The sequence below is a fragment of the Cydia amplana genome, chromosome 10 (assembly GCF_948474715.1).
Source record: "Cydia amplana chromosome 10, ilCydAmpl1.1, whole genome shotgun sequence".
Classification (NCBI taxonomy): Eukaryota; Metazoa; Arthropoda; class Insecta; order Lepidoptera; family Tortricidae; genus Cydia; species Cydia amplana.
The window spans coordinates 5,516,201-5,542,899 of NC_086078.1; the positions used below are offsets into that span (position 1 = coordinate 5,516,201).

The following is a 26,699-nucleotide window of genomic DNA, read 5'->3' on the forward strand; positions in this document are numbered from 1 at the left end:
GCTTCATAGGCGGATTATAGGCGAATTAGACTCTCGCGCGAGCCACGAGACGAGCCGCGAGCCGCGCCACGAGACGCGAGTGTAAGCGGTGGGCTCGCGGCTCGTCTCGTGGCTCGCAAGCTCGTCGAGCTAATATAATTTAAACACTAACGGCACGTCATAAGGTTTATAACCGAATGACAAGCCGAACGCGAGTGTAAGCGGTGGGCTCGCGGCTCGTCTCGTGGCTCGCAAGCTCGTCGAGCTAATATAATTTAAACACTACCTAACGGCACGGCATAAGGTTTATAACCGAATGACAAGCCGAACGCGAGTGTAAGCGGTGGACTCGCGTCTCGTGGCGCGGCTCGCGGCTCGTCTCGTGGCTCGCACGAGAGTCTAAAGCCCTTGCTACACGGTCGCCGACAAGCCTTCTAACCGTCTGACCTTGGTCTGACCTTGATCAGTTTTGGTCTAATTTTGTTGGAAACAACTGTCTACACGGTCCGGGACGGACCAAGGCCACGCGGTCTGGGGGCTTGTCGGCGACCGTGTAGCAAGGGCTTAATCCGCCTATAAATACCCAAATACACAAACAGTTGCTTTTGTGAGTGTGCGTTAGTATTTGTCCATATTTGCAAAGGTCGAGCACACAAGGCAAAACATCAGTGGGGCGCTGCTCGTCGACTCGAACGCTTGTGCGTGTGTTGACGACAAAATGGATTGGACGACTGAAAACATCATAGAATTCCTCGAGCTACTACAGACTGAACCCTCTATTTGGAACCACAGAGCAAAGGTTCATAGAAATAGAACACTAGTGAGGAAAGCATGGAATCGAATTCAAAGTAACTTCTCTTTGTCCTGTCCGGTTCAAGAATTGAAAAGAAAAAGGAACAGTCTGTTAACGCAGTATAGAGACATTTTGAGGAGAATCAAGGAATCTCAGCAGAAAGCGTCCGACAACGACGACTACGAGATATATAAGCCGTCTTGGTTTGCTTTTGATGTCATGAACAGTTATTTAAGCAATTTGTACGAAAGTCCTGTCACCGTAAAACCAGAGGTAAGTACAAACCAATAACAACTATTTGTTTTAATTTATTTACGTGCTTGATACAATTATGAACAAATTAAATTATTATGAACAAACTAATTTACAACGATAAGCACGATAACACACCGTTCTACGCAGAGTTGGGCATTATTCGAATGAGTTTGAATCTAAATAATTATTCGAATAAACAATCATTCGTCATGGAATTATTCGAGAATAAATTATTCGTCAACGTTTTCAAATATTAAATGAATTATTCGTTATTTTATTCGAATAAATACCACGAATGAGATTTTAGTACACGCTCATATTTGTCATCGATAAACAACTCGAGCGTATTTTAGGGTCAAGGGATTATATCGCAGGTAGCTAACCAGAAAGAGACCGATATATGAAAGAGCGACAAAACCACGTAACTCAACTTTCTTATCAGTTGTGTACTATAGAGTTTACTTATGTTCATTATTATTTGTTAGTAATTATTTAGCCGTTCGCATTCGGTCTAAGCCAGTCACTGCATATTATTTCGCTCATCACTGTTATACATATACATACACTGAATTGATGGTCATAAGTGCAGTAGCGATAGCTCTTTAAACTCTACGGACTTAAGTGAAAAAGGTGATACATTACCAGCAGATCAAACAAAATCGACCTTGACCATACTAGATGGTTTTTAGCGAAATTATTCGCGAATAATTTATCCGCGAATTAATTTAGTACGAATAATCATTCGAACATTTTATTCGTCATTCGCGAATGATTTGGTTATTCTTATTCGTTATTCGAATGTATTTTGTCCATCTCTTTCTACGTAAACTTACGACTTTAGTTGTTTACGAGTCGTATGTTTTGTCTGATTAAGTACTGATCAGACAAAACATCCGACCCTCTCGTATCGAGGCCATTCACACATGTATTATTACGTGTACACAGGAATGTGCACAAGTGTGTGCAATCCGTGCGCAGTTGGTGGGCACAAATAATATCCACAGTGTGTGGTACCGATTATTATTCGAAGAAAGCGTTCTAGAAAGTTTAAAAATATATATTGACCTTCCAGTATTCAAGTACTTACAATGGGAGATGGGAGTTTGAACTTTCCCATCACCACCAACTCGGTTTGGAGTGGGAACAACCCGAAAATTTAAAGACTTACTAATTTCTTTTTTTTTTACAATAGAAATAAATACATACCTAATTGCTATCAATGTTTTTAGAGCCTAGCCCGAATTATTGTTTGATTGTGTAACTTTAGTATTAAACCTAGCTAAACTATTGCAGGAATTAGTTTCATACGACGAAGATCAGTTGTCAAATGATTCTGACACATCCAACGAAGTCGATAAATCACACATTGACGTAGATATAGAGAGATTAAACTCAAGCAAACGGTCTGTGCCGTCTGTGTCATGGGAGCCAAGAATTTTGCACACCCGCCGCTTGTCCCATAATTCTACCCCTAGCGAGCAAGATTATTGCATCACTAAGAAACGACGATCAACGCAAGAAGGAGTTCCTGCTCAGGAAAGGGAGTCTCCCAATGTCAACGAGAGACACCGTGAACAAGACACAGTAAGAGAATGTGACTTATATGGTCAACTATTAGCCGAAAAGTTGAAACCACTGGAGCAAGATGATAGATTGCAGTTGATGAACGAGATTGATAACCTTGTCTTCAACTACCTGATGAGAATGAGGCAACGGAAAGTATATCGAAATAATTTGTTAGATAACCAACCCATACATTTGCCGGGACCGTCTAGTAGTAGTTAATTCAGGGCATCTGAATTCAGTTAAAAAAACTTTTTAACGAGTGACCGGCTTTATCAAGGTAAAACTCGTTCCATGGTAGATTGGTGACACTTTTATATTTATACCTGTGAACTATATAATATTTAGCCATACTCAGCCTGCTGCAGAAAAACGTATGACACGACACGTATGTGATGAGGGTTTACCCCAGTGCTCAATAATACTTTTAACCCCTATTCTTACGTTGTTGCTGGGTGTCGCCACATTTGCATTTTTGGGGATAAGTATACCTATTACGTATAACAGAAAAGTATTACGGCTGTATTTTCAGAGCTAGACTTTTCCAGGATTCGTAATTGATTTTAATGATTGCTACGCTGTAAGAAAATGTATGTGATTGCCATTGTTTACATATATGTTTCTGTTTTTCCACCAACTATAAAGGGTAATATCTATTTTTACCTGTAGACAAATCTTATTTTCTTATTAACCCATTCAACGGTAAATCGGTAATCACGACACGTTATCGTTTTGCCTAGACGAAGCATTTTCGCTACATAATTACAGGGAAACCTATGTTATCGGCTACGATGTAGCGCTACCGTAGCTTAGCGGCGATTGTATTAGTTTCCGATTCTTGTCTCACATCAAGACGCCGACTCCGGATCTGCATGACACATGTTAAATTTAGGCGGAAATTATCGCACATCCGGTAGGTAGCTTGAAGACAAGTTAACCATTTGGCGTCTTTTTAGGGTCGTATTTATATGTTACATGGCATAACGGTGTCCACTCGGCAACTAATCCCAAGAATTGGCCTAGGTACGAACGACCACTAGCTTTTCCGAAAGCGACTGCCATCTGACGTTCCAATACACAGGGGAAACTAGGCCTACCTATAATATCATAATGTGATTTTTAGTGTTTAGTGTTTAGTTATATTCCTATAATATGTATTTATGTATGGGCCACTAGTTGCCTGGAATAAAGATTTCATATTCATTCAATATTATACCGAATAAATACCTGAACATTAAATAAAATGTAAATTAATTTTTAACAAGCAGAAACGACTGCGATCGATACTCCAGAGCGCTGGAGTATCGATCTAGAGCAGAGGCCATTAGCTCAAGTCTGAACCAAGGCAGTATTTCCACTTTTAAATTAATTTTTATTTTTGTGTTTTATTTTATTTTATAGTTAGTGTTTTTTTATTTTATTTCTAGTTATCTTATAAATCTTATAATTGTAATGTGTTTGTTACTTTAATAACATTTTAAGCTTAATAGCATCGTTCGCAGATGTTTCTGCTCGTTAAAAATTAATTTAGAATGGGTAGCACATCGTAACTGGTGAATTTCCAATCCAATATGACTTGGAACTCCGGTAGCCATTTAAGAAGTGTAACGCTCTTACGGTAGATTTCGCTAGGGTCCCCTAGACCCGCGCCCTGTAGCCCGGGCGTAAGAATACGGCTACGGCATCCCCCGCCTGTCGTAAAAGGCGACTAAAAGGGGTCCTTGAGGTCGGAGACGGTCGCAGCTAGGGACTGCGACTGCAAAAAGAGGGGACCCATAAAGGGGCACAGCGCTAGGACGGCACTGGCGGGTTCATTGGAGATCCCAGAGCCGTCCGAAATGCGCCGAGGAGGACAACTGGGAGGTTTTTAGTCGGTGAAAGTCCGACATAACCGCCGCGCTGTCCCTGCGGTGCGGAGGTATCCATAACGGATTTTCCTCCCAAGAGATCCATATGGTGGAAAGATTCGCTGATTATGGATGAGGTCTTGGTTGGTCAGTTGGTAGAGCGCTGGAGTATCGATCCAGAGGCCGTGAGTTCAAGGCAGTATTTTTTCTTAAATTTATTCTACGCTAATTAATATGTAGTCCTAAACTTTTGCGTCAGCTATACATTTTAGTATGATTAAAGGACACTTCGTAATCTACAGTCTACACCTCAGTTACCTCACTCCGTTTTATAACGCTATATCTATTAATTACGGATAATGCTAAAAGTTAAACGTTAATAGTTTCCTTATCTAAACTAGCCACTATTGTTAACGCTCGCATTTAAATAAAGAGCTAGCTATCGCGCGCTACTGAAACTTTAATGACTTACCATAATGCCTTAACAAATTGCGAACGAAGTCGATAGTTTGCTTAACTAAGCGAAAAGGAAACATTAACCTGCAAAGGTTGCCAGCAATGAATTACGGACCTGTTGCAGCTATTTGCCTCTTATCGGTAAATAAAGGGTGGTTGTTTGGGTGTAGGTAATGTAGTTTTAAATAAAAATCGTAGAAAAATACTCATGTCGACTTTCTTGTTTTTGGCGATTGATTCTATTATGAGACTATTCTATTCTAAGTCAGACGCACAGTCTTAGATACCTACTCACTGCTGGAGGTGTATCCATATTTTTTACTAAATGATACAGATTGGCGCCGTACGTCATTAAGTCATTATAATTTGGCAACTCGTTTTGACTGGGACAGAAATTCTGATACATTCTTCGATAAAAAATACGTTTATTAAACGTTAGCCACGGCCAGAAGAATGTTCTCGTACACCTGTATGCCCTCGACGAAGACCTGCAGCGGTAGTCGCTCGTCACTCTGATGTGGCATCGGCGGCGCTCGTCTCATGGGTGAGAAGTTGAGCGCTGGGCAGTGTGCGCGCAGGAACCTAGCGTCGGTCGTGGCCGGCATTGTGCGCTGGATTATCGGGATGTTCCTACGAAATAACAAAATTGTTATAAATGAGGAACCAAGATCAAACAAGTGGACTGCTCATAATTCATCTATTGTAATGAGAATGAGTATCTTTACTCTCATTACAATAGAGCAATTATGATTATTGATTAGCCACATAGATAGATAGAATACTCTTTATTAGCACACCTCAGTAAAGAGATACAAAAGAAAAGAACAATTGATTAAATGTAGAGGCAGACAACACGCGGTCTTATCGCTAAAGAGCGATCTCTTCCAGACAACCTTTGGATAGCAGCCACATACCCAGCCACATATAGGTCTTTGACCATGTAGGTACCAGAAACTGCAGCGTGGAAAGGGCCTCAACCAAAGCACAGAGTAATAGGATTAATTCCAACGCAGAAGCAAAACTAGGGGAGGCAAAATCATCTAATCTATTTAATCTGTGCTATTAAATTACCCACCTAAAACAACCTCTTTCCTACATGGGACAAAACAAACTGTCTACTGTTTTTACTCCAGAAGAAAAGAGGGCGTGATGACTTTTAGGAGCTCTCAAAGCTCTCAAAGGTTTCTAACTCCACTACTATTTAGCACAATTAAGATAGCATATAATGAAGAGTCGTTACATACATGCTCTCCATTGCTCCTTTCATGGCGATCCAATAAGCGTTACTCTCGTCCATCCTGGTGGGTGGTACGTGTGGGTCCTTGGACTCAAACTCGACGGTCACTCCGCTCCCAGCTTCTTTGCACCATCGGTTTATCTTTCAATGAAAAAAGTTTACTCACATTGTGCTATGCGCACACTGACGATTCATATTAAAAAATAAATTAAGGTATGTTTCCTATTAGGAAAATATTAATTCTCAAGGAAGGAGTAGGTAGCTACAAATCAAAGTATTTTTATTTTCATTTAGTTTAAATAAAGCAGCGACCGTATTTTTTTTCAGCAGTATAAAAGACGCTCCGTGTTTAACCGTTGGTAGAATTAAACTCGACTATCGTGTACGGAATATGCAGTTACAGGCGAATTGAGCATTAAAAATTGACAAGCTTTACATTACCATCTTTTCAAATAATTCGTGGTTGACTGTTGTGGCCAACCGGACGTCGAAGGTGGCTGTAAACTTCTCTGGCACTATGTTGGTGAGAATTCCTCCCTGAAAGACAATAAATAATAATTACATTACGGATTACCCCCGTCGCCTGTCGTGTTCAGCCTGTCACAAAGAAGTCCGGGGTTTCGGGAACTGGGGAAGCGGGAGGAATATCGAAGTTTCGTCATCTGCTTCTCTATCGCTCAAATATCCAAGATAGAGAGGCAAATAACATAATTTTGATTTCAATTTTCCCGGAGGGTCTGCTCTCTGGCGCGTGGCCGTGAAGGAAAAACGGAAGTTCATTTCGCTTCCTCGGACCTCGTGGTCCTGATGTGTAAATTGTCGTTTTTGAAAACTAACGAACTATTATTAATAGCACGAATAGCCATCAAAGTTGTTTAAATTGATGAACTGTATTATGTAACAACCATAACAGCGTCGCAAAGAGCGTTGACAGAGATGGATATGATATCACATGCTGTCTGTTTAGATACCATGTCGAATAGCCCCCTAGTTTCTATTAATTTGGTGTGAAATAGATACACAATTTTATGGAACGTCCAGTTATCTATCCATTGTACCACACCTACGTACAAATGTAGTGTCTTTTGTTTCAATTGTAATACATAATTTTAATGGCGTACGTATCGATAAATTTATTACTGCAATTAATGTCGAATGCCGACATTGCAGTAATTTACTTAAGCGTGGGTAGTTACATCAATACAATTAAATCAACAATCCACTACCTGTGCTGTTAATATGAAAACTATTAACAATGTATCACTATTTTGTGTACTAAATATATACCTATATATGTATTTCATTCAATGAATGAAACTGAAAACTGAATATTGATAACAGTCACAATGGCAGAAAGCTCGGTTTTCTCGCAAGTAAATGTCGATTTAACATGAATATCTTTATCCTAAAATGAACTCACAACTATTCTAGTTCCTCGCGAAGTTCACCTATTATCCAGGTGCTAAAACAGCTCCGCGTAGATGCTATAACTTAACCTCAATTATCTGGAACGTGCCTGGAGCACACTGCCACCCAGTCCTCAGTAAAAACAGAGATATGCATTCAGATTTAATTGCAGGCTGAAATACTTACAGACTGAACGTGAAGTGGCTTTTCGAATTATCCAAGGGAATTTCACTCAAAATCAGTTTTGTTTGAAAAAGTGAAGCTTTGTTTTTCAAGTGTTTTTGATGGGCCGAGTTTTGTCTATGATACATGAAACCTTTATGAAAAAGTACAGAAAGCCGAAAAAAAAACATATTTTTAACCTCGCAAGGCTCGCGATCCTCCCTATAAGTACATACCTACCTACCTACTTATTAAGTTCGATGCAATTAAAATAATTGTCAATAAGTATAGTTGCATTTGTTTTGTTTCGTTCAATTTTCAAACAATGCAAAAATAGAAAAATCAACACTTTGTCTTCAACAGCCTATTGTAGGATCAAATTTCAATTTCTTGTATGGCTGGGAGTAGGGTTTGCAATCCGGATCCGAAATGTATGCAATTATCCGGACCTGGATCCAGATCCGCGGATCTTCCCATTCCCATACATTTAGGATCCATCGTGCAAACCCTAGCTGGGAGCAAAGAGTGGGAGGGCAAGTATTCTATGTAAGTATACAAACTTGGAGCTTGGTGAGGTTAATGGTGGTAATGTCGCCGATGGTAAGGCTGGAGTCGTCCACCAACTGTTGGCGGTACTTGTCTCGTAGCTCCATGAACCTGTTAATTATGTGACGCACCTGAAAACAGTACACAATTACAGATATCCGCCTTACAAGTGATGGGTAAACTCGCAACAAGTGCGTGGTGATGGAAATAAAAGCGATGAATACGCTAACGTTTGTCAGTTATGAACTTTCGTGGACTCATTTTTATTTTATACAAGTTTCATATGAATATCAGAAACACGGCTTCAAATCATGTCTCATCTCTTAGGAAGAACCGTCCATCAAGCGTTATCTCGAGATAATCGTGTCAAGAGCAAAGCCCTTGTGGCCAAAGCTTAGCGGTTAGCCTTCTGCCGCTGTAGCTGTCTTATCAATGGATTATATCGGCTCGTTAAAGTATCGTTTTGACGTTTAATACCCTAATGTGCCCTTTCCATAACCTAACAAACGTTTACATATTTCTAATTCTCAAACCCTCCTCATAAACACGTATTATAAAACGTTACATTACCTACTCGTACCAATAACATTTGTCTTTGTTCGGAGTGTAGGTCGAATTTTAATTAATGTAAACTTTGAAGAAAAAACACAAATACCTACCTTACCTAACATATAGAGTCCATCCATACTCCATAGTTGTCTATAATATATAACTACTTCACCTGTCTAAAAATCTAGGCAAATATACGAATGTACGAGTACAGAAGTGAAATGGACACGAGAGTTTTTAGAAAATGGTCAGTTGCAGAAAAAAGGTACCCCCCCCCCCTGCATAGAAATTTGTATGCAAAAGTTCTAAGCTGCTTGTACCTACATCATCTAATTAAAAACATATCTATGATCTGTCTGTCTCTTTGTGATTTCTCTATGTAAATTTTGTTAGTAGGTATGTTTCAAATAAAAGACTTTTAGATTCAAAATAAAATGAACTTGATATCTAGTAGGTATTCAAATTCATAAACTATTTTTCTAAGTAGACACTTTAAGTACATACGAGTAAATCGTAATGGATGAACGTAGGAGATAATTCTCTTAATTGGCGCAATAAACACGGACGCGACTGGCTACTCGCCAGTTTAATAACTGCGTTTCAGACTCTATTACTTAGTATATTACATGATTATTACTTGTAAATAACACACATGTGATCATCGATGATGTTTGGGACATGAATTATCCCACGTCCCTTCCAGAGATTCAAACTATCTGCATAAAACTACAAATAGTTTGGAGTTTGGATGTAGTCATCCAAAGCGATTCACCGGTTTAATTGTGAAGAGATAACAGACCTACAGAGTTAGTTTCGCATTTTTCCAATCTCTATTTACATATAAAAGCATGACAAAAGGTATCTTTTATCATACGAGATGCATGAATAGGCAAGTTAAACTATTTGAATGCAATTAAACCCCGAGTAATATTATAGAGCCAGAAAACAGAATTAACCAGCTGGTAAACAAACGTATTACAGGAGTGACGTTTAGAAGCATTGAAATGAGAGGATTATAATATAAAATAAAAGATCTGGGTCACTTTCTGCGGAATTTCGCTGCACAGTAGAGACACGTACCTTTTCGCCGCTATTGTCTGGAAGCAGCATAGAACCATGTCCTGCTTTTCCAGTGCACACTATCTTTATTTCTGGAAATAAAATAAAAGTAGTTATAAAAAATTAATACCAGTGCTGATTCAGATTCAGAGTAAATGCTGTTTGGCCAAGGTATATTAATAACTGATAACTCTAAACAAATTTTGAACATGATTACATTTTTTCGAAGTTTATTATTTTAATCACTTTCGTAAAACAACTTTGTTTAAAGTCGAAACTCTATGTTATCCCAGACACAAGTTGAGCCAGTAACTTAAAATACCTAACGCCATTTTATAGCGGGCCTGGCTCGTAAAAACTCTTGTCTTTACAGGCCATAAACTAAATAAATGGCCAACTGTGACTGATAGTTCACAAACCAGGTACTACTGAAATCATGTTTTATTTTATTCGCTAACATACACTGCCCTCGTTGCATTTATTTGAGACAAAATTAAGCATCCAATTTTTACATCTTCTGCATGATCTTTAAATTATAAATATTTTTTTAGGCGAAGGTGTATGTAAGTACGAGTACCTATACAACACCAAGGCTTTTAAAATTGCTAACTATCTATCTTGCCTTTGAAACTGCTGTATGGCATACATAAAAGCGGCCGTATGCCGTACAGCTAATATGATTGCTGGTATCCATTGTTCGTGCAGGCGCACGTTGCACGTGCATGATAATCATACCCCGCAACGGAGCTAGCAAAACCGTAGCATATGACAGTTTTGTGTCAGGGTTGGCGATTCTGATGAACCATTTTGCTTTAACTTTATTGTATGTAAGATTAATAAAATTGATCGAGAACCTTGTTGACCCTCTTCCGATATAACCCGGTTTAATTTACTGTCAAAATAATATAAATTAACAGGTCAATGTCAATATTAGATGCGTTTCAATGTATCTGTTATTTTGTTTATAAAATCACGTTTTTTTACGCATTTCTTTCAAATATTACCATGGAATTTTCACTGCTTGAAAATATTGGTGTGTTTGAAAACAAAGAAAAAATATTTTTTGTACTTTAGTTTATGCGTAGTAGTGATAACCCTGACGTACAACTGCTACAGATTTGCTAGCTCGGTTGCGAGGTATGATGATAATAAAAGTGACGTACTCAGAAAGTGACGAACTCAGAATGTGACGACCTCAGAAAGTGACAAATTCAGAATGTAGCGTCCTCAGAAAGTGACAAACAAAAAGTGGCTTCTTCAGAACGTGATCTAACTAGAAAGTGACATACTCCGCCTAAACCTTCAAGTATACAGGTTGCCCTTGTAAGGCGAGTTACTTGGCGCAGCCGGTAGGATGAATAAGTAATGTAATGCGCTCATCTTCATTGCACTGCCTACTGCGGGCCGTTCCGCATTGCTCGTTATAGGTACTTTAATTAAATAACATATTTGTGTTACTTTTTGTATGACACATAAGTACTATCCACAGTAGTATTTTTATGATAGTTATTTAGTATTTTAGCTGGTTAACAATTGACATAAAGTTGAAATTGATAGTACAATTATTTGTATTGCATTGGTTGAAACTTTAATCGATATTCCCTAATAATGTTTAGTGTGGTTGTAATATTTCTACAGGTAGTCCAGATTATCAGATAGAACTTGATATATATTAACAAAATTAAATATCTATTAATTAATAATAATTATTAGTATCAATACAAATTGCTAGGAAACCTAAGAAAAAAAATGTGTTAATTTTACAAATATCAGAATCTATATAGGCTGCTTTTACAACACGCCAATAAATTTACAATTATAATTCTGTTGCTATTCTTCATTTTCTATTTCCCTATTAGCAATAATAATTTATCCATCAGGTAATCTCCCGGATTAGGTGTCGAGAAAACCTATATTCTTGGAAAGTTCTACATGTAGAACTTAGTAAAGTATATTAAATTATTGCCTGAAACCGAGGAAATTTAAGCTCTACAGTGTACTTTCCAATAAGAACTTTGAGAAACTTGACGGGTTAGAAATTATGGTAATAAAATAAACTGCACAAGGAAATCACCTTCACAAACTGTACCCGTTTCATTGCTCATGGTTTGGTAGGCAATCGATAAAAACTTAAGCTTGATCGTATATATTATTATTATTTATACTTTATTTATTTTTCATCATAAGTTAGGGTATTTATAATATGAATATAAAAGTAAAATATAAAAACACTTACAAAACAATAAAAAATACATATAAACACATTATAAAAAACCTAACCTAGGGTGCCGCCGGCAGCGGGGCAAGGCCCAAGCTGCCGGTGGTCAGGGCCGCAGAGAGAGGAACCGGCGGACTAACCGCGCCGTGTCCAAGATCACCGCCTTCTGCATCTGGCCCTTGATCCAACCACCATTATTATTATTATTATATAATTATAGGCGAGCAGCTATTGAGCTGATGAGCCTATGTCACACAGTGTCCAGTCCAGTGTTATATAGTTCAAAGTTTGTAAATATGGGGTCCCGTTGTTTCCCATAAAGTTTTAAGTCATAATATATTGTTTGTCATATTATCATTAGTCATAAAACTGAAACCGTTAACATTTCAGGATTTTCGTTAGGTTATCCTATAGATGGGTTAGGTTAGGTTAGGTTTGTTTTATGGCAATCCTGAAAAGTGACGCGTTTCTGAGCCAAATGAATTATGAATAACGAAAATTCGGGCAAACAATACATTATGGCTTAAAACTATTTGGGAAACAATAGAGACCCTGTAAATATGTTTGTAATATATGTTTGTTTTTTTTTAGTGTCGTGATGGACATAAGTAGTGTAGCTTAATTTCAGTTAAATTATTTAATTGGATCCAAAACTATGTAGCTTGCAGTAAGTGCTTGTATAATGTTCTAACTGCTAAGAAAAATCTAATCATTCTTACATGCCCTACTAGAAAAACACGCTAATCAAACCCAAAACATTTGAATCATGCATTGAAATGGGGACTAATAAAATCTGCCCGCATCATTCCACAATACCAATATCTTAGCAAAAATAACTTATATTAGATGTATTCTGGGTCCGCAACAGCAGACGTGAGATTGCTCGAGAAAATGTCGAATAACAAAATCTTATTCAGCTTGTTTCGGGTTCTTATAGCTATTATTTTACTTGGTTTATGTACAGGGTAGATTCGTAAACGCCGGCAATGTTGCGGTATATTTGTGTGAGCTTTGATTTTGTAGGTGGCTTATTGAGAATTGTAGAGCAAATACGAATTTTACGGTTCAAGTAATTTTCGAACGGCACGTTCGACATTGACATTTTAGGGAACATTTTTTAATGAAGAAACAATAAAAAAAGGCTTGAATCTAAAGCAGTTAACATGAGAAGTGTTTACAAGCAAAAAATACTCTGTAGGTAAATATTTAATTACATAGGTATAGCGGAAAGCTGTTAGCAAAAGTAAATAATAACGGCTTGGTAACCGCAAGGCCAAGAGGGTGTAAACGGGTGACAGTCACGGTCTTGGAGGTCATAATTACTAAGGGCTGTGTTGTGGTGGCGCGTAATGCGTCGGAAATGGATTGTCTGCGCGTGTTATTATAATTTTCATAATTAAGTAAGTCATTTGTTTACCTACTACCTATGCAGGAAGAAAAGTATCACTTAGTGCAAAATAGTTTGAAATATCCCTGATAAAAAATATCTTTATGCTTATGCTGTGTAGGAAAGTGGCAGTAGTAAACCAGCGAATTTCTGTCGACATTACAAAATTTGACGATTTGGATACATTTTTCTCAGGCTATTATATATCATATAATTTTAAAGAAGTGAAGGTTTTTAACTTTTTACATGTCTAGTAAGATAAGTCAAATAGCGCGCCAAGCGGGACGTTTTAGAAACTCACAATCCCGCTATCGAATGAACTTTACACTAGGGGTACAGGGCTATAACCGCGAAAATCGAAGTTCGCAAATTGCGGGCATCTGTCTCTGTCTCTCTAATTACGCCTTCATTGGAGTAAAAGAGAAAGATCCCCGCAATTTACGATAATCAGTTTTCGCGGTAGCCCCTCTGACTACACATGATTAATCCGGTCGTCCGTCAGCTCAGACAGCCGCGTCACGGGCTAATTGTTTCAAAATCTCGTGTTCTATCGTGTGTTAAGGTTTTCTTAACGCACCAAATAAAAGGCAAATTATTTAGTATTCTAAAGTAATTTGCCTTAAATACTTAAAAGGTACTAAACATATTTAGAAAATCACTACGTTTATAAAATCACTCATGAAAATCAAATACCCTGTCTATTAACTTTTAGTTTAAAGTTAACTTACCCTTGAGTTGTTATTGATTTGGCTCGTTATTGTTAATTACGAGTGTTAAATTCTTTAACCCTGACTTTTCCTTTCAACAGAGAAAAGTAAATAATTTTCTCTTTGCACTTCGCTGTAGGTACAAGGAGAAAACAAAAAAGCGGCCAAGTGCGAGTCGGACTCGCCCATGAAGGGTTCCGTATTTAGGCGATTTATGACGTATAAAAAAAAACTACTTACTAGATCTCGTTCAAACCAATTTTCGGTGGAAGTTTACATGGTAATGTACATCATATATTTTTTTTTAGTTTTATCATTGTCTTATTTTAGAAGTTACAGGGGGGGGACACACATTTTACCACTTTGGAAGTGTCTCTTGCGCAAACTATTCAGTTTAGAAAAAAATGATATTAGGAACCTCAATATCATTTTTGAAGACCTATCCATAGATACCCCACACATATGGGTTTGATGAAAAAAAAATTTTTGAGTTTCAGTTCGAAGTATGGGGAGCCCCAAAAATTTATTGTTTTTTTTCTATTTTTGTGTAAAGATCTTAATGCGGTTCACAGAATACATCTACTTACCAAGTTTCAACAGTATAGTTTCGGAGAAAAGTGGCTGTGACATACGGACGGACAGACAGACGGACAGACGGACAGACAGACAGACAGACATGACGAATCTATAAGGGTTCCGTTTTTTGCCATTTGGCTACGGAACCCTAAAAAGGGGATACATAGCATAATGTCCAAGTCGCAAAATGTGCAGGCTACGTAAAATAGCGGTAAAACAACAACTCTACTAATTAATTTTAAAGCGTTAATTGACAAATGAAAGTCAATTTCCGCCGATGCCAGGACCGTTTTGCTCGGTACAACTTTAAGTCATATATTATTGGAGCCGAAGTTCAAAGGGAACAAACTTTGCTCATCTGACTTCTACGAGCGATAATACACTTTTGGTTAAAACGTTAAGTTTACATTATACTCTAAATACTAATACATAAACAACATGCGAAAGTGGTGTTGCCCGGTTTCTTCTTTTCTTTCTTTTCTCCTAACTAAGTATGGCAAAGCAAAAAATACGATTATAGGAATCTATGTGTTTGTCATCATCCGGAGAGGTACATAGGATATAATTTCTAGGCAGCAGGCTGCAGTCATCTAACAAGTGTAATGTTTGAAGGATTATATTTATAACTTGAAAAATTAACAATTGTACCTACATGTTAAGTGTCTTTTCAAATTTACATTTCTGATCACGAAATGAGTAATGAAACAATTTTTAAAATACAATAAGTTATATAAGTTTGCAAGGACTATAATTATATGGGTTAAAAAGTCATGCCGTTAACTGCCCATTATATCAACAAGGCACCTCTAAACAGACGGTTATAACACTGCGGGGAATAAACTGTTCCGTTATCTGTAGTTAAAACAATGCTCTTTTGCTCTACTTGGTACTTTTATAGCATTCCTTTGTAGTAGTAGACGTTTACCAACTTTTTTAAAACTTTAGTTGGCAAAGTTAAAGGATTTATGTTTTCGCAGTCAATCACTCTTAGACTCCCGCAATAATTGTACCTACTATTTATAAAGTAATTTATGGAAAAGTTTTAATACACAAGTACACAGTAACTTATCTAGTGCGAGACCACGTTCACGCGGTGGTAGGCATCAGTCTTCAAGAACACAGTACTCACGCCACTTGGTCTTCTCCCCGTTGAAGATGAGGTACTCTTCTCCGGCGTTGGACAGTCCCTCGTCTAGTGTGAGACCACGTTCACGCGGTGGTAGGCATCAGTCTTCAAGAACACAATACTCACGCCACTTGGTCTTCTCCCCGTTGAAGATGAGGTACTCTTCGCCGGCGTTGGACAGTCCCTCATCTAGTGCGAGACCACGTTCACGCGGTGGTAGGCATCAGTCTTCGAGAACACAGTACTCACGCCACTTGGTCTTCTCCCCGTTGAAGACCAGGTACTCTTCGCCGGCGTTGGACAGTCCCTCATCTAGTGCGAGACCACGTTCACGCGGTGGTAGGCATCAGTCTTCGAGAACACAGTACTCACGCCACTTGGTCTTCTCCCCGTTGAAGACCAGGTACTCTTCGCCGGCGTTGGACAGTCCCTCATCTAGTGCGAGACCACGTTCACGCGGTGGTAGGCATCAGTCTTCGAGAACACAGTACTCACGCCACTTGGTCTTCTCCCCGTTGAAGACCAGGTACTCTTCGCCGGCGTTGGACAGTCCCTCGTCCAGCGCGAACCCGACGTTTAGACGGCGGTAGGCCTCGGTCTTAACAAACTCTCGCATGCCCCGTTCGCCACCTTTTTCTTCATCTAAAACAAGCAAACAAATCATTTAATTTGCTAGTACTGCTCCTGTACGCCAGAAGACGCTATTGCCTTGAGAGAATAGTGGACTTCTCTATACAGACGTAGGCCCAATTTGCCTCTCTCTTGTAATAATTACAAAAACAAACGTTACATTTTGTAATAGGTACTTAATATTTTCTGTCATGTTAATATCCAGAGAGAAAACATATAGGGGTTAAATTTATATAGAAAAGCGCTTGTAAGAGGTTGTTCACTTTCCTCTTAAGGTCTACTTTTTCTTAAGTAGAACAACTAGGTATTCCACAATTTACAATGTCCCTGCATTAGGAAGATCAAAGCACTTACTCCGGCCCGTTCCAGGTCGTTACAAGTCGTTTACAGCATCCGTAAAATATCCCTTCTAGTTTATTCTGATTCCTATGAAATCCTATTTCATTTCTAAAGTTTGCTTTTTATGTTAAAAAAGTTATTGCTAATTATAGTACTTATGATTTTAGATATGTTTTTGTAGGTTTCTTGATTTTTATATTACCTTAATACTTAACGTTGCATAACGAGAGATATATAAATCATAAAGTAGGTACCTAAAGCAATAACTTCCCCTATAGGGAATGCAATCTCGATCTCGCAATTTCGAGATCTCGCGAGATCTCGCACGAATTTGCGAGATTCAATCTCGTTGATAGGGGATCTCGATTTATGTAATCTTGGTCGAGATCTCGATTAAAATTTTCGACATCTCGAACGAGATTGAAAGATCGATCTCTGTGAATTACTTTGTTTTGAGTAATCTTTTTACCTTAGATTCATGTTGTTCAGGCAGTACTATTGTGTGTAGCTGTAGCCAGCTTTAGTCGACGATAATAGTATTGTGGCGCACTCTGTGCGGAATATATGCGGAATAATGAGCGAGCGTTTTCTGCTGTTGGCCTTTTTGCAACAAACGCTTGGCCGACAATACCTTGGTCACCCTATGTTTTTTACGAAATCATTTTATACGAAATCATACATAATGCATAGTGTATTAAAATGCTGATTTTCTAAGTCAAACACGTTACAATTATGTATAATTAAAAATAATAATTACCACTTTTTCTTACTAACATGTTTACGTTACGTGCTACTTAGAGCAAAATAAGAATTACCTATCTTGTTTAAATAAAAGTAGTTTTTTTGTTAAATGTTGATTCAATTTGTTGTTTTTATTTTCAATACATAACATGGTGTACCCTAAATAAGTAGGTAGTGTTTACAAAATTCTTAGAGTTTTTGAAGGTACAAATGAAACAATATTTACATAAAACCTAAAAATAACAACTAAAACTAAATATAAAATATCTCTCCAAAGCTGCCCGCTTCTGAAATGGAACCTAGAATGCTGGCGGCGTTGCCCCTTTGAACCGCCAGACTTAAACTTTGAGCCAAGAAGGAGCCCGCCCTGTGGTCGCCCGAGACACCTATTAGTCTGACCGACACTTCCTTTATTAACTGTTTGGTGTCGGTCGACCATGGGCCCAGTGTTTCAATGGCGAGCGCCGCAAAATCGTATCGGTCCGTTAGGAACGCATATTTGCGGCGCTTTAGTGTCTGGGCCTGGTCCGCGGCAGTCCCGGGCTTCCGAGCCGATCCCTCAACGTGGGACGGTGCTAGCGTATCGACGCAGGTAGCGTCCCACGCTAAAGGGCGGCCAAGGCTCCAGGGCACAAGAGTGCAGCCGTCAGGTCTCTTGCCGTCTGTGGCAGAGAGGCCTGACGGCTCCAGAGTTGCGGGTAGAGAGGCGGTGCAAAGGGCGCGGCGGATGAGGTCGTTTAATGTGGCGTGTCTATATAGTCGGCCTGCGCTCATTTGGCAATGTAAGCCGTGCCGTCCTAGAGCATCAACAGGTTGAGCGCATCGACTACAGGCGTGGGGCTCACATATTTTTAGGCCCAGGCGGAGGCAGACAGCGATGCGAAGGGCTGAAGGATCTAGAGTGGAGCCAAGGTTTCGCGATGGAAGCGCGTGCAGCCAATGTCCTGATTAGAGTTTTTTGACCAGATTAGGACATTTTTAATTACTTTGTATAATCTCGATCTCGAAAGTTTGACGGTCGAGATCTCGAAACACCTTATTTCGATTCAGAATTTTCGTGCGATATCTCGAATCGCCAATCTTGGTGCGAGGTTGCATTCCCTATTCCCCTATCTTATGTTGTTTGATGTAATAAACTTTACTTAATAAACTTAATTTTTATTATACCATCAGAGCGACAGATTTAAAAGATTCTACCCCTCCCCTTAAGATATTTTATATTTTCATACGCTAGCGAAATAACATTTCCCGGCTTACTCGCTTGACCCGCGGAAATCCGGCAGAATATAAACCACGTTTTGTTTATTAAAATATCCAGATTTGCATATTTCTAAAGGATGCGCCTAAATATTTACAGAACAAGAACCTGATGCGAAAACTCTGGATTCTACGCCACTGTTTTCTGTCTATTTCGCTAAATAATCTATTTCCTCGGGAGACACGCGATTTCTGTATTACCGTACTGCCTGAGCGTTGAGCTCGGAATTTAAAATACAATGCTTGCAACTGTAAGAAGACGCTGTTTGCTTACAATTGAAACTTGGTGTACATTTTTCTATCTCGTGAGATACTTAATAGATAGAGAAGAAAAGAATACTATTAGTATTATTTCCTTGTTAAAGATGTATTGATGGCAGGCCGATTAATATACCTAATGATTAATGAACAATCATTGTGGCTAATGTTGCTTTTATGAAACGCTATTCAATCAAGTGTCTCATCTAATTGCTACTTCTATGTCTAATAGGCATTACTTGGAATCATCAGATGTGTTCAAAATCATGACTATGCTGAGTAATACGAGTACCTACCTAATCTTTCAAGCCTGTAAGCGCTCTCAAGAACATTAAGGTATAAAACCTGGTTTCTCTATGCTAAGACTCAGACTTTATTCGCTTTGGCGTGTAACAGATTTTGCACACTTCGAACTGCCTCCAAATGTTGGATGGAGGCAGATTTCATGTCCTGCGCACCGCGCCCATAGATCATACCGTCTTCTATCTCTGCTGCGAATGGAGCGTTACCTGCTCCCTGGTGTCGAATGAGGGCAACCCATAACTTAGTGTGGCGTCATCTACCTACTTAGAACAATATTAACATACCTGGCATGAATGAAAGATGAACGGTTCTCTTCAGCCGCTTCCCCTCAGCTATGAGCCCTCGAACTGCCTCGAGATGTTGGATGGAGGCAGACTTCATGTCCTGCGTGCCGCGTCCGTAGATCATACCGTCTTCTATCTCTGCTGCGAATGGAGCGTGCCTCCATGTTCCCTAAAATTATCACAATAAAGAATTCAGCTGCTGTAATGTTTAACCGAATTTAAAAAAGAAGGAGGTTATTATTTAGAAAATAACATAATCAGGTTAAAAGTTCAAGCGAATATTTGAAACAAGATTGATACCGATCGCTTTAATGCGATATTTATCTTATAGGTAAGTATTCTGATATTTCAAGCGATATTTTGATTCTATGAAAATCTTATGAATACCAAATCTGACCGTAATGCTGCATATGTCGCAGGGAAATGATCAAAACAGAGATTTGAACAAATCTCTAAGGGATATGATCAAATCACGCAGGATGTTAAAATGGCGAATCCATATCATCATTTCCCTAGAAAAATTCAGTCATTTGACCAAATCACTGACTCTGTTTAGTGAAAAGACAAAATCGGCCAATAAACGCGAAATGAAAAAGCGTTTCAAGACCCATTTTCCTTAATTCAATCACGTCGTGTTTGCATTTTTCTGGCATCTCCTTTCAAAGCCCTAAAATAAGTTCGAAGGAAGATAATTACGAGTAGCTTCTTAATTTAAAAGGACGTTCTATTTAAATAAAAGACTTTGTTACCTTGATTATTATTTGAGGCAGGCGTCTGGAATACTCATTAGGGAATTAATTATACTATGTGTTGAGTGTATTTGTTAACGTATTATGGCAAATTCATGTCAAAATTACACGGATGGTTTGCTGACACTATATACACTTGTACCTTGAAAAAGAAATAATAAGGGGCATTTTTGTCTTATCCCAACCTCTGCCTTTGTCATTGCTTTTGAAATCCAAGGGGCTTGCCTCCAAAAACGTACCTTGAGAAAGAAGTAATTGGGATCAGTATCGTCTGGACTTACCTCTACCGGCACGGTGTCCATATGCGAGTTGAGTAGTATAGCAGGTAGCTCAGGTTGCAGGCCTTCCCAGGTTACCACTAACACGGGGTTGTTTGGAGACACTAGGTGCGTTTTTGCAAGCAAGCCTATGGCGGTCGCTTGCGCCGTGAGAAAGCTGATAGTTTCGTCTGCAAAAGTAAGGTTTTTTACAACTTGTACTGATTTAGAAGTTATTGAAATGAAGTTGTTAATACATCACATGTAAAATTAAGCCCACTATTTAATGGTCAAATCAATTCAATAAAAATATAAACACTTATACAATATGAAAAATGAAACTGCGCTTCGGTCTGCGCTTATATTTTCGGTTCATGAAAGGATAAAAAAATGGTTTTTATTATTAATGAGCAGTAGGTAACATAACCAGCAGCAGCCGCAGAAATTACTTCTGTAGTCTGACTAATGAATCATTAATATAAATTAATATAACGTAATGGACCCTATAATGGACGTGGAACCGGTAATGGGATATAAAACCACAAATCCTCTAAAATAAGTATGTAAAAGTAGTTTATAAACACTGGCAATATTTTACCGTAAATAAGAGTCATAGAGCTGTTTAAGTTCGACTTTTTATTAATTTCGGTTAATTTTTAAGAAATTGGCGCCAACCCAAAAGTTGTCGTGTCACTGGAAAAAATAACCAGTAAGAATTCTTAACAACTTCGCTAAGAGAGGTGAGTTCATATATTAAATTGTAATTAATTATTACTTGGTGTAAACTAGAATGTTTTGTTAATTGCATTTACCATGAGATAAGGTATACAACACATTATTTTGTGACTCTAGAGATGTATAAAAAATAGTGGTATTTTGCCCAATCCCATTATAGGAGCTGTAAAACTGCATACCTCCTATGATGGGATAATTTACATAATGATGCTTGCCATGGCGTAATTTCATGTTTAAACAATACAGAAGTATAATGTAGTTACTCGTACGAACTATGTCAGGAGGTCTACTCGGACTTCGGATAAATTAATATCGTTTTTACAAAATTTTATTTAACTTGCCCTGTTAGTTTGTATACAGGGTGGATTTTCTTTTTGGGTCAGTGAGGGCAGCTACCAGATCCCGTGCTGCGACGAGAAAACGGTCTTAGAAAACCTTCCCTCGATTTCAAATTAATGAAGATTGGCTTTTACAGATTTTGGAAAAAACATACAGGGTGCGAGAAAAAGGTAATTTTTGACAATCTTTTTTTTGATGCCAATCGATCCCATTCCTATTGAGGATCAAAAGCTTGTATGGAACTAAAAAAAAAATTCCGGCTAGAAAAGCCACAAATCGAGGAAAACTTTTCCCAAACAATTTGTATGAAAATCAAAACTTTTATTTTTCACATGCTTTTTTCTATGCCAATTGATTCCATTTTTATCTAGTATCAATAGTTTCTTTGGGGTCAATTTACGATAATGTACTAAAAAGCCACAAATTAATAAAAACTTTTTCCATAGGTACATTTACTATGGAGAAAATGTGAAATTTAATTTTGACCCCAAAAAAACTATTGATACTGGATAGGAATGGAATCGATTGGCATACAAAAATAGCATGTGAAAAATATAAGTTTTCATTTTCATACAAATTGTATGGGAAATGTTTTCCTCGATTTGTGGCTTTTCTAGCCGGAATTTTTTTTTGTTCCATACAAGCTTTTGATCCTCAATAGGAATGGGATCGATTGGCATCAAAAAAAAAGTTTGTCAAAAATTACCTTTTCATCGCACCCTGTATGTTTTTTCCAAAATCTGTAAAAGCCAATCTTCATTAATTTGAAATCGAGGGAAGGTCTTCTAAGACCGTTTTCTCGTAGCAGCACGGGATCTGGTAGCTGCCCTCACTGACCCAAAAAGAAAATCCACCCTGTATTAGTTAGTGTGGTTCAAATCTTGGAAATGGCATTTGAGCCACTTTCGGATTTCCGATTGAGTTGAAATTTTGGATACGTATGCAAATCGGATGACAATGCAATCGGGTGACAAAAATGACTAATAACTAGTTTTTTGCCAAAAACTTATTCCCTATTCCAATATCTTATACTGATAGGGTATGCCCATTATAGGGGGCCCATTACTGGATCCACGTCCATTACCGGGGTTCCATTACTGGAGCTTTGGTGTCCATGACTGGAGAAAAAAAACATACTTTTAGTTTATTAATTATGTGGAAACTAACTGCAGTATCTTTGATACAACACGCCTGAAACATAAAAGAAGGATAGGATATTCATCTTTTAACAAGCTAAGCGGTAGAACTTTTACATGTATCAGGGAAATATCACAAATACTCCAAATTTCCTCTTAAATGTCCCATGACTGGTGCCGTTACTATAATTCTATAACGTTCCGCTTGCATTAGCGCAATCTATATTCGTTGTAGCTTTGTATTTTTAATTTACCTTATTAAACTGCGCCTTTTAGTGAGAGAAAGCGCAGTACAGTATCTACATATATATTTTGATAAATAAATTGGGCACACGTGTTATATTTTATTTTATCGTAGGATGAGCGTCCGGAACGTTAAAATAAATCCTCATTGTGTTGTTATTTGTTAGTGACAGAAAAGACATTCGACAATAAAACGTAGAGGCGATAAAAGTGTTAAATAGTAGGTACATTGTGCATGTGCAACCCCCTCGTTGTAAGTGAAATATTTGAAACATATAATAATTTGCGACAGCCGCAGCTAAAAAGCTGGACTGAACATGTAACTTTTATGATAAACACCTTTTATGTAAAACCCTTTTTATGTGCAAATAAATGATAATGAATTACTGCATTCTTAACGCGAACTAAGTAAAGCGATTAATATCAACTTTATAATTACGAAAATGGGACTTAATCACGTATAATTAAGTTTAAAATTACGATAGGGGACGTTTCGAGGACAGCATTGTCCCCTTGTTCTCGAAGAAAGACCGGCCCCCCATTAAGTCCCGTTTTCGTTCCTAATTAAAAATGTGTAAAAATCGTGAAAGTTTAATGTCAATTTATTTCACCAGCAATGCACGGCGAATTGACGCTGTCAGGTGACAATCAGGGGTCAGGTAGTATATATACAGGATGCTTCCTGTAAGAGGAGCAATAAATTAAACTGTAGGCTGTATTCTTCAAACTGACCAACATTTGTTCAGCAACTTTTGAAAATAACTAATGTTTTGATTTTTATTACACTTTCAAGTTTATTCTAAGATGCAATGTATTGCAAATTTTGTTATGTTTAAAGCGTGACAAGCAACGTCAAACACACTGATGTCAGCGTACATTGAAGGCAATATTTATTTTGTATGAAAAAGAGGAAGTCTAAAGGATTCATAATTTTTAAAAGTTGCTGAACAAATGTTGGTCGGTTTGAGGAGTACAGCCTTTAGTTTAATTTATTGCTCCTGTTACAGGAAGCACCCTGTATATGTACCTACAGAAAATATGGCATTATTTTACTAGTGATTTAACCTGGTGCAACAGTTTCATTGTACTGCACCAGGATCGATATCCCAACCACTTGCAGCATCCACAATTTACTCTCGTAACATCGCTTGACGCTTTGCAGTCAATTCAAATTTCAACTTTAGTCCCGTGACATAAGGTTGAATGTAGTCGACCCTTGTACCTAATGATTACGGAAATGTATATATGTAAGGTTTGAGTGTAATTAGTCCGCAAAATATGGCCTCAATCAGAGACAAGATAAATGTTGAAGTAGATATGTTAAGTTTAAGATAATAATAAATACAGACACATATTAGCTCACATTTATAGAACGGGTCTATCGCGAAATTTATTTTATTAATTACCTATATATTATCTTTATTTACCGACGTTTATAAATAGACCCGTCTATAAATGTGAGTTAATGTGTGTTCAAACCGCGAAAGTTTTAAATATTATAATTATTATAAAATACAGACAGTCAATAGTAAAATACAGATTCTAACTAATGGAGCTACAAGGGGACATTCCAAGAGAATGTCGCTTACGAAATGCCATTATTCTTATATTTCTGAAAATGCCGAGGAAGTGACATTTGTTCTAATAATATTTAATGACTTGATTAACTAATTGGCAGTATATTCCCGAGCTGTACGCATTTGATTGAGGTAGCTGCCCTACAAAGCATTTCTTAAGCGACATTGTCCTGGAATAACCCCAAGTAGGGTACTTACCATAATTAACATCTGGATGCACGCATTTAACTCTCAAATAATGTTGCAGATTCATTACTGCTGCTTGCTTGGTATAATCATTTTCTACACTTGCCATTTCTAATTCGGCCTTGTTTTATTCAATTACTAGTCGACTTCAACAGCAATCAGGGCGCAGTAATAGCATTGTAACCAAAGCAACCATTTATATTATTCAGTTTAAAAAGTACAGCGTACACAAAAAAACAAATATACAAAATCAAAAATTGTGACCATAACGAGTGTCTCGACTCGAGTACAATATTGGGTTAAGGATTCCTTTGCCTGAGAATGACACAAATTTGTATTTTATTTATCAATTCAAATAAAAAATGTTAACTTAATTGTTTCCAATATAAACTTTGCAGTGCAAAGTAGGTAGGGGCAGATGGGGTACATTTTTAAAATTAACTATGCCCTTTAGTTTCCTCCCAAAGTTAACGGAGTAACGGAAAAACACAGTGTAGATATTTACCCCACCTTACCTTACACCTCTTAACAATTTTCACAAACACACGCACCAAATTTTGCAGGTAACCATTTAATCAATAATAAACAAAATAATTTTCCAAATTATTGTTTTCAACTGTGCGGTGTGCTTTTATGATAATATAATATGAATACGACGCAGTTTGTTGGCAAACGGATGCAACTTACGACCGTGTTCATTTGAAAAATTTAAATATAACCACAAAGTAGTGCAGTAGTGATACGACAGCATACAGCCGACAATTTCAACTTGTTTAACGACGGCTTGTGACATGACGTGCATATTTCCACTTTTGATGAAAGTGTCGAGTCAAAGCAATTTCTACTGAAGAGTCGGCTTCATAGTGTAGGTAGGGTATTTAAGGTGGCACTAAAGCGTACATTTTCAAGGTCATCAAAAAAAAAACGTCATGTTGGTAGTCACTACCACACAAAGTCACTATAATGTCACTGAAAGAATGATATTACAGCATAGACACTTCAATTACAGGAAATACTCGTAAAATAACATGTTTAAAGGTGCTAAAGTTACTTCTACTAATTTTTGGAATAAAATGTAATATAATTTTGCAGTTTAGATGGAAATTAAAATTTAAACTATAAATTTGAATCATGGATTATCAGCTGTCAAATAAAAATGTGGAATAGCGCTTCCGAGTCGGGTGGGAAATGGAACATACAATGGAGATATAATATTGGCTTACTTTTCGATACTTTTAAACTGGTTGCGGTAAAAGTACCGCATTGGGGATATTGAGTAAAAGTGCGGCAAACACTTGTGTTTCATATACATTTTAATACCTACTTTGTTGCCTTGTTGTGTTAGCAAAAGTTTTAAAAAATATCTAAATAGTCGAAAATAACACAATCAGTTTGGGCATACCTCACATAAAGAGATTTAATAAGATAAGGGTCAATTTCTGAACACGATTTTTTTTCTGTCCGTGATGAAAATCGCGGGTTAGCATCAGACAATACTTACCAATTTTTTTTACATAAAGAAGTCACACTTTCACACCGAGTTCCATATGAATTCACTGATTAGTTGGTTTTTAGAGTACACATAAAAATACCTAAAGGCTCAAATTACTACTCCCGTGCCCTGTCCGGAATCTACTTTTGAGCATAATGGAAAATCCTACGAAAAATTCTACATTAGTATCACTAATTTAGTGTCAAATACTTAAACTAGATGATATTTACTATCACTGAGCACATATACTATTAACTTCATTGTGGTAAATAACTCGTGATCGATGTTTAAATTTTGTCCGAGCGC

General features: G+C 37.7%; 2 protein-coding genes across 2 annotated transcripts; one reads left to right on the plus strand and one right to left on the minus strand.

Annotated features, from left to right (window-relative positions):
- Positions 1 to 562: 562 nt before the first annotated feature.
- On the plus strand, positions 563 to 2,812 carry LOC134651617 (uncharacterized). The gene is made up of 2 exons (XM_063506716.1): positions 563 to 1,045; positions 2,321 to 2,812. The coding sequence occupies exons 1-2, from the start codon at positions 698 to 700 to the stop codon at positions 2,810 to 2,812; spliced, it is 840 nt and encodes a 279-aa protein (XP_063362786.1). The 5' UTR covers positions 563 to 697.
- A 2,503-nt stretch (positions 2,813 to 5,315) lies between these two features.
- Positions 5,316 to 25,018, minus strand: LOC134651383 (aminoacylase-1-like). The gene is made up of 9 exons (XM_063506475.1): positions 24,914 to 25,018; positions 20,710 to 20,876; positions 19,680 to 19,848; positions 16,363 to 16,509; positions 9,875 to 9,945; positions 8,260 to 8,376; positions 6,572 to 6,667; positions 6,138 to 6,271; positions 5,316 to 5,523 (listed from the first exon to the last, which is right to left on the minus strand). Exons 1-9 carry the CDS (start codon positions 25,008 to 25,010, stop codon positions 5,322 to 5,324), a joined length of 1,200 nt encoding a protein of 399 aa, XP_063362545.1. The 5' UTR covers positions 25,011 to 25,018; the 3' UTR covers positions 5,316 to 5,321.
- Between the last annotated feature and the right edge of the window lie 1,681 nt (positions 25,019 to 26,699).

Coding starts and splice junctions, on each gene's coding strand:
- LOC134651617 (XM_063506716.1), top strand. CDS start 698: ATGGATTGGACGACTGAAAACATCATAGAATTCCTCGAGCTACTACAG. Junction 1,046..2,320: donor CTGTCACCGTAAAACCAGAG/GTAAGTACAAAC, acceptor AAACTATTGCAG/GAATTAGTTTCATACGACGA.
- LOC134651383 (XM_063506475.1), bottom strand. CDS start 25,010: ATGGCAAGTGTAGAAAATGATTATACCAAGCAAGCAGCAGTAATGAAT. Junction 6,272..6,571: donor ACGAATTATTTGAAAAGATG/GTAATGTAAAGC, acceptor TTTCATTGAAAG/ATAAACCGATGGTGCAAAGA. Junction 5,524..6,137: donor AAAGGAGCAATGGAGAGCAT/GTATGTAACGAC, acceptor GTTATTTCGTAG/GAACATCCCGATAATCCAGC.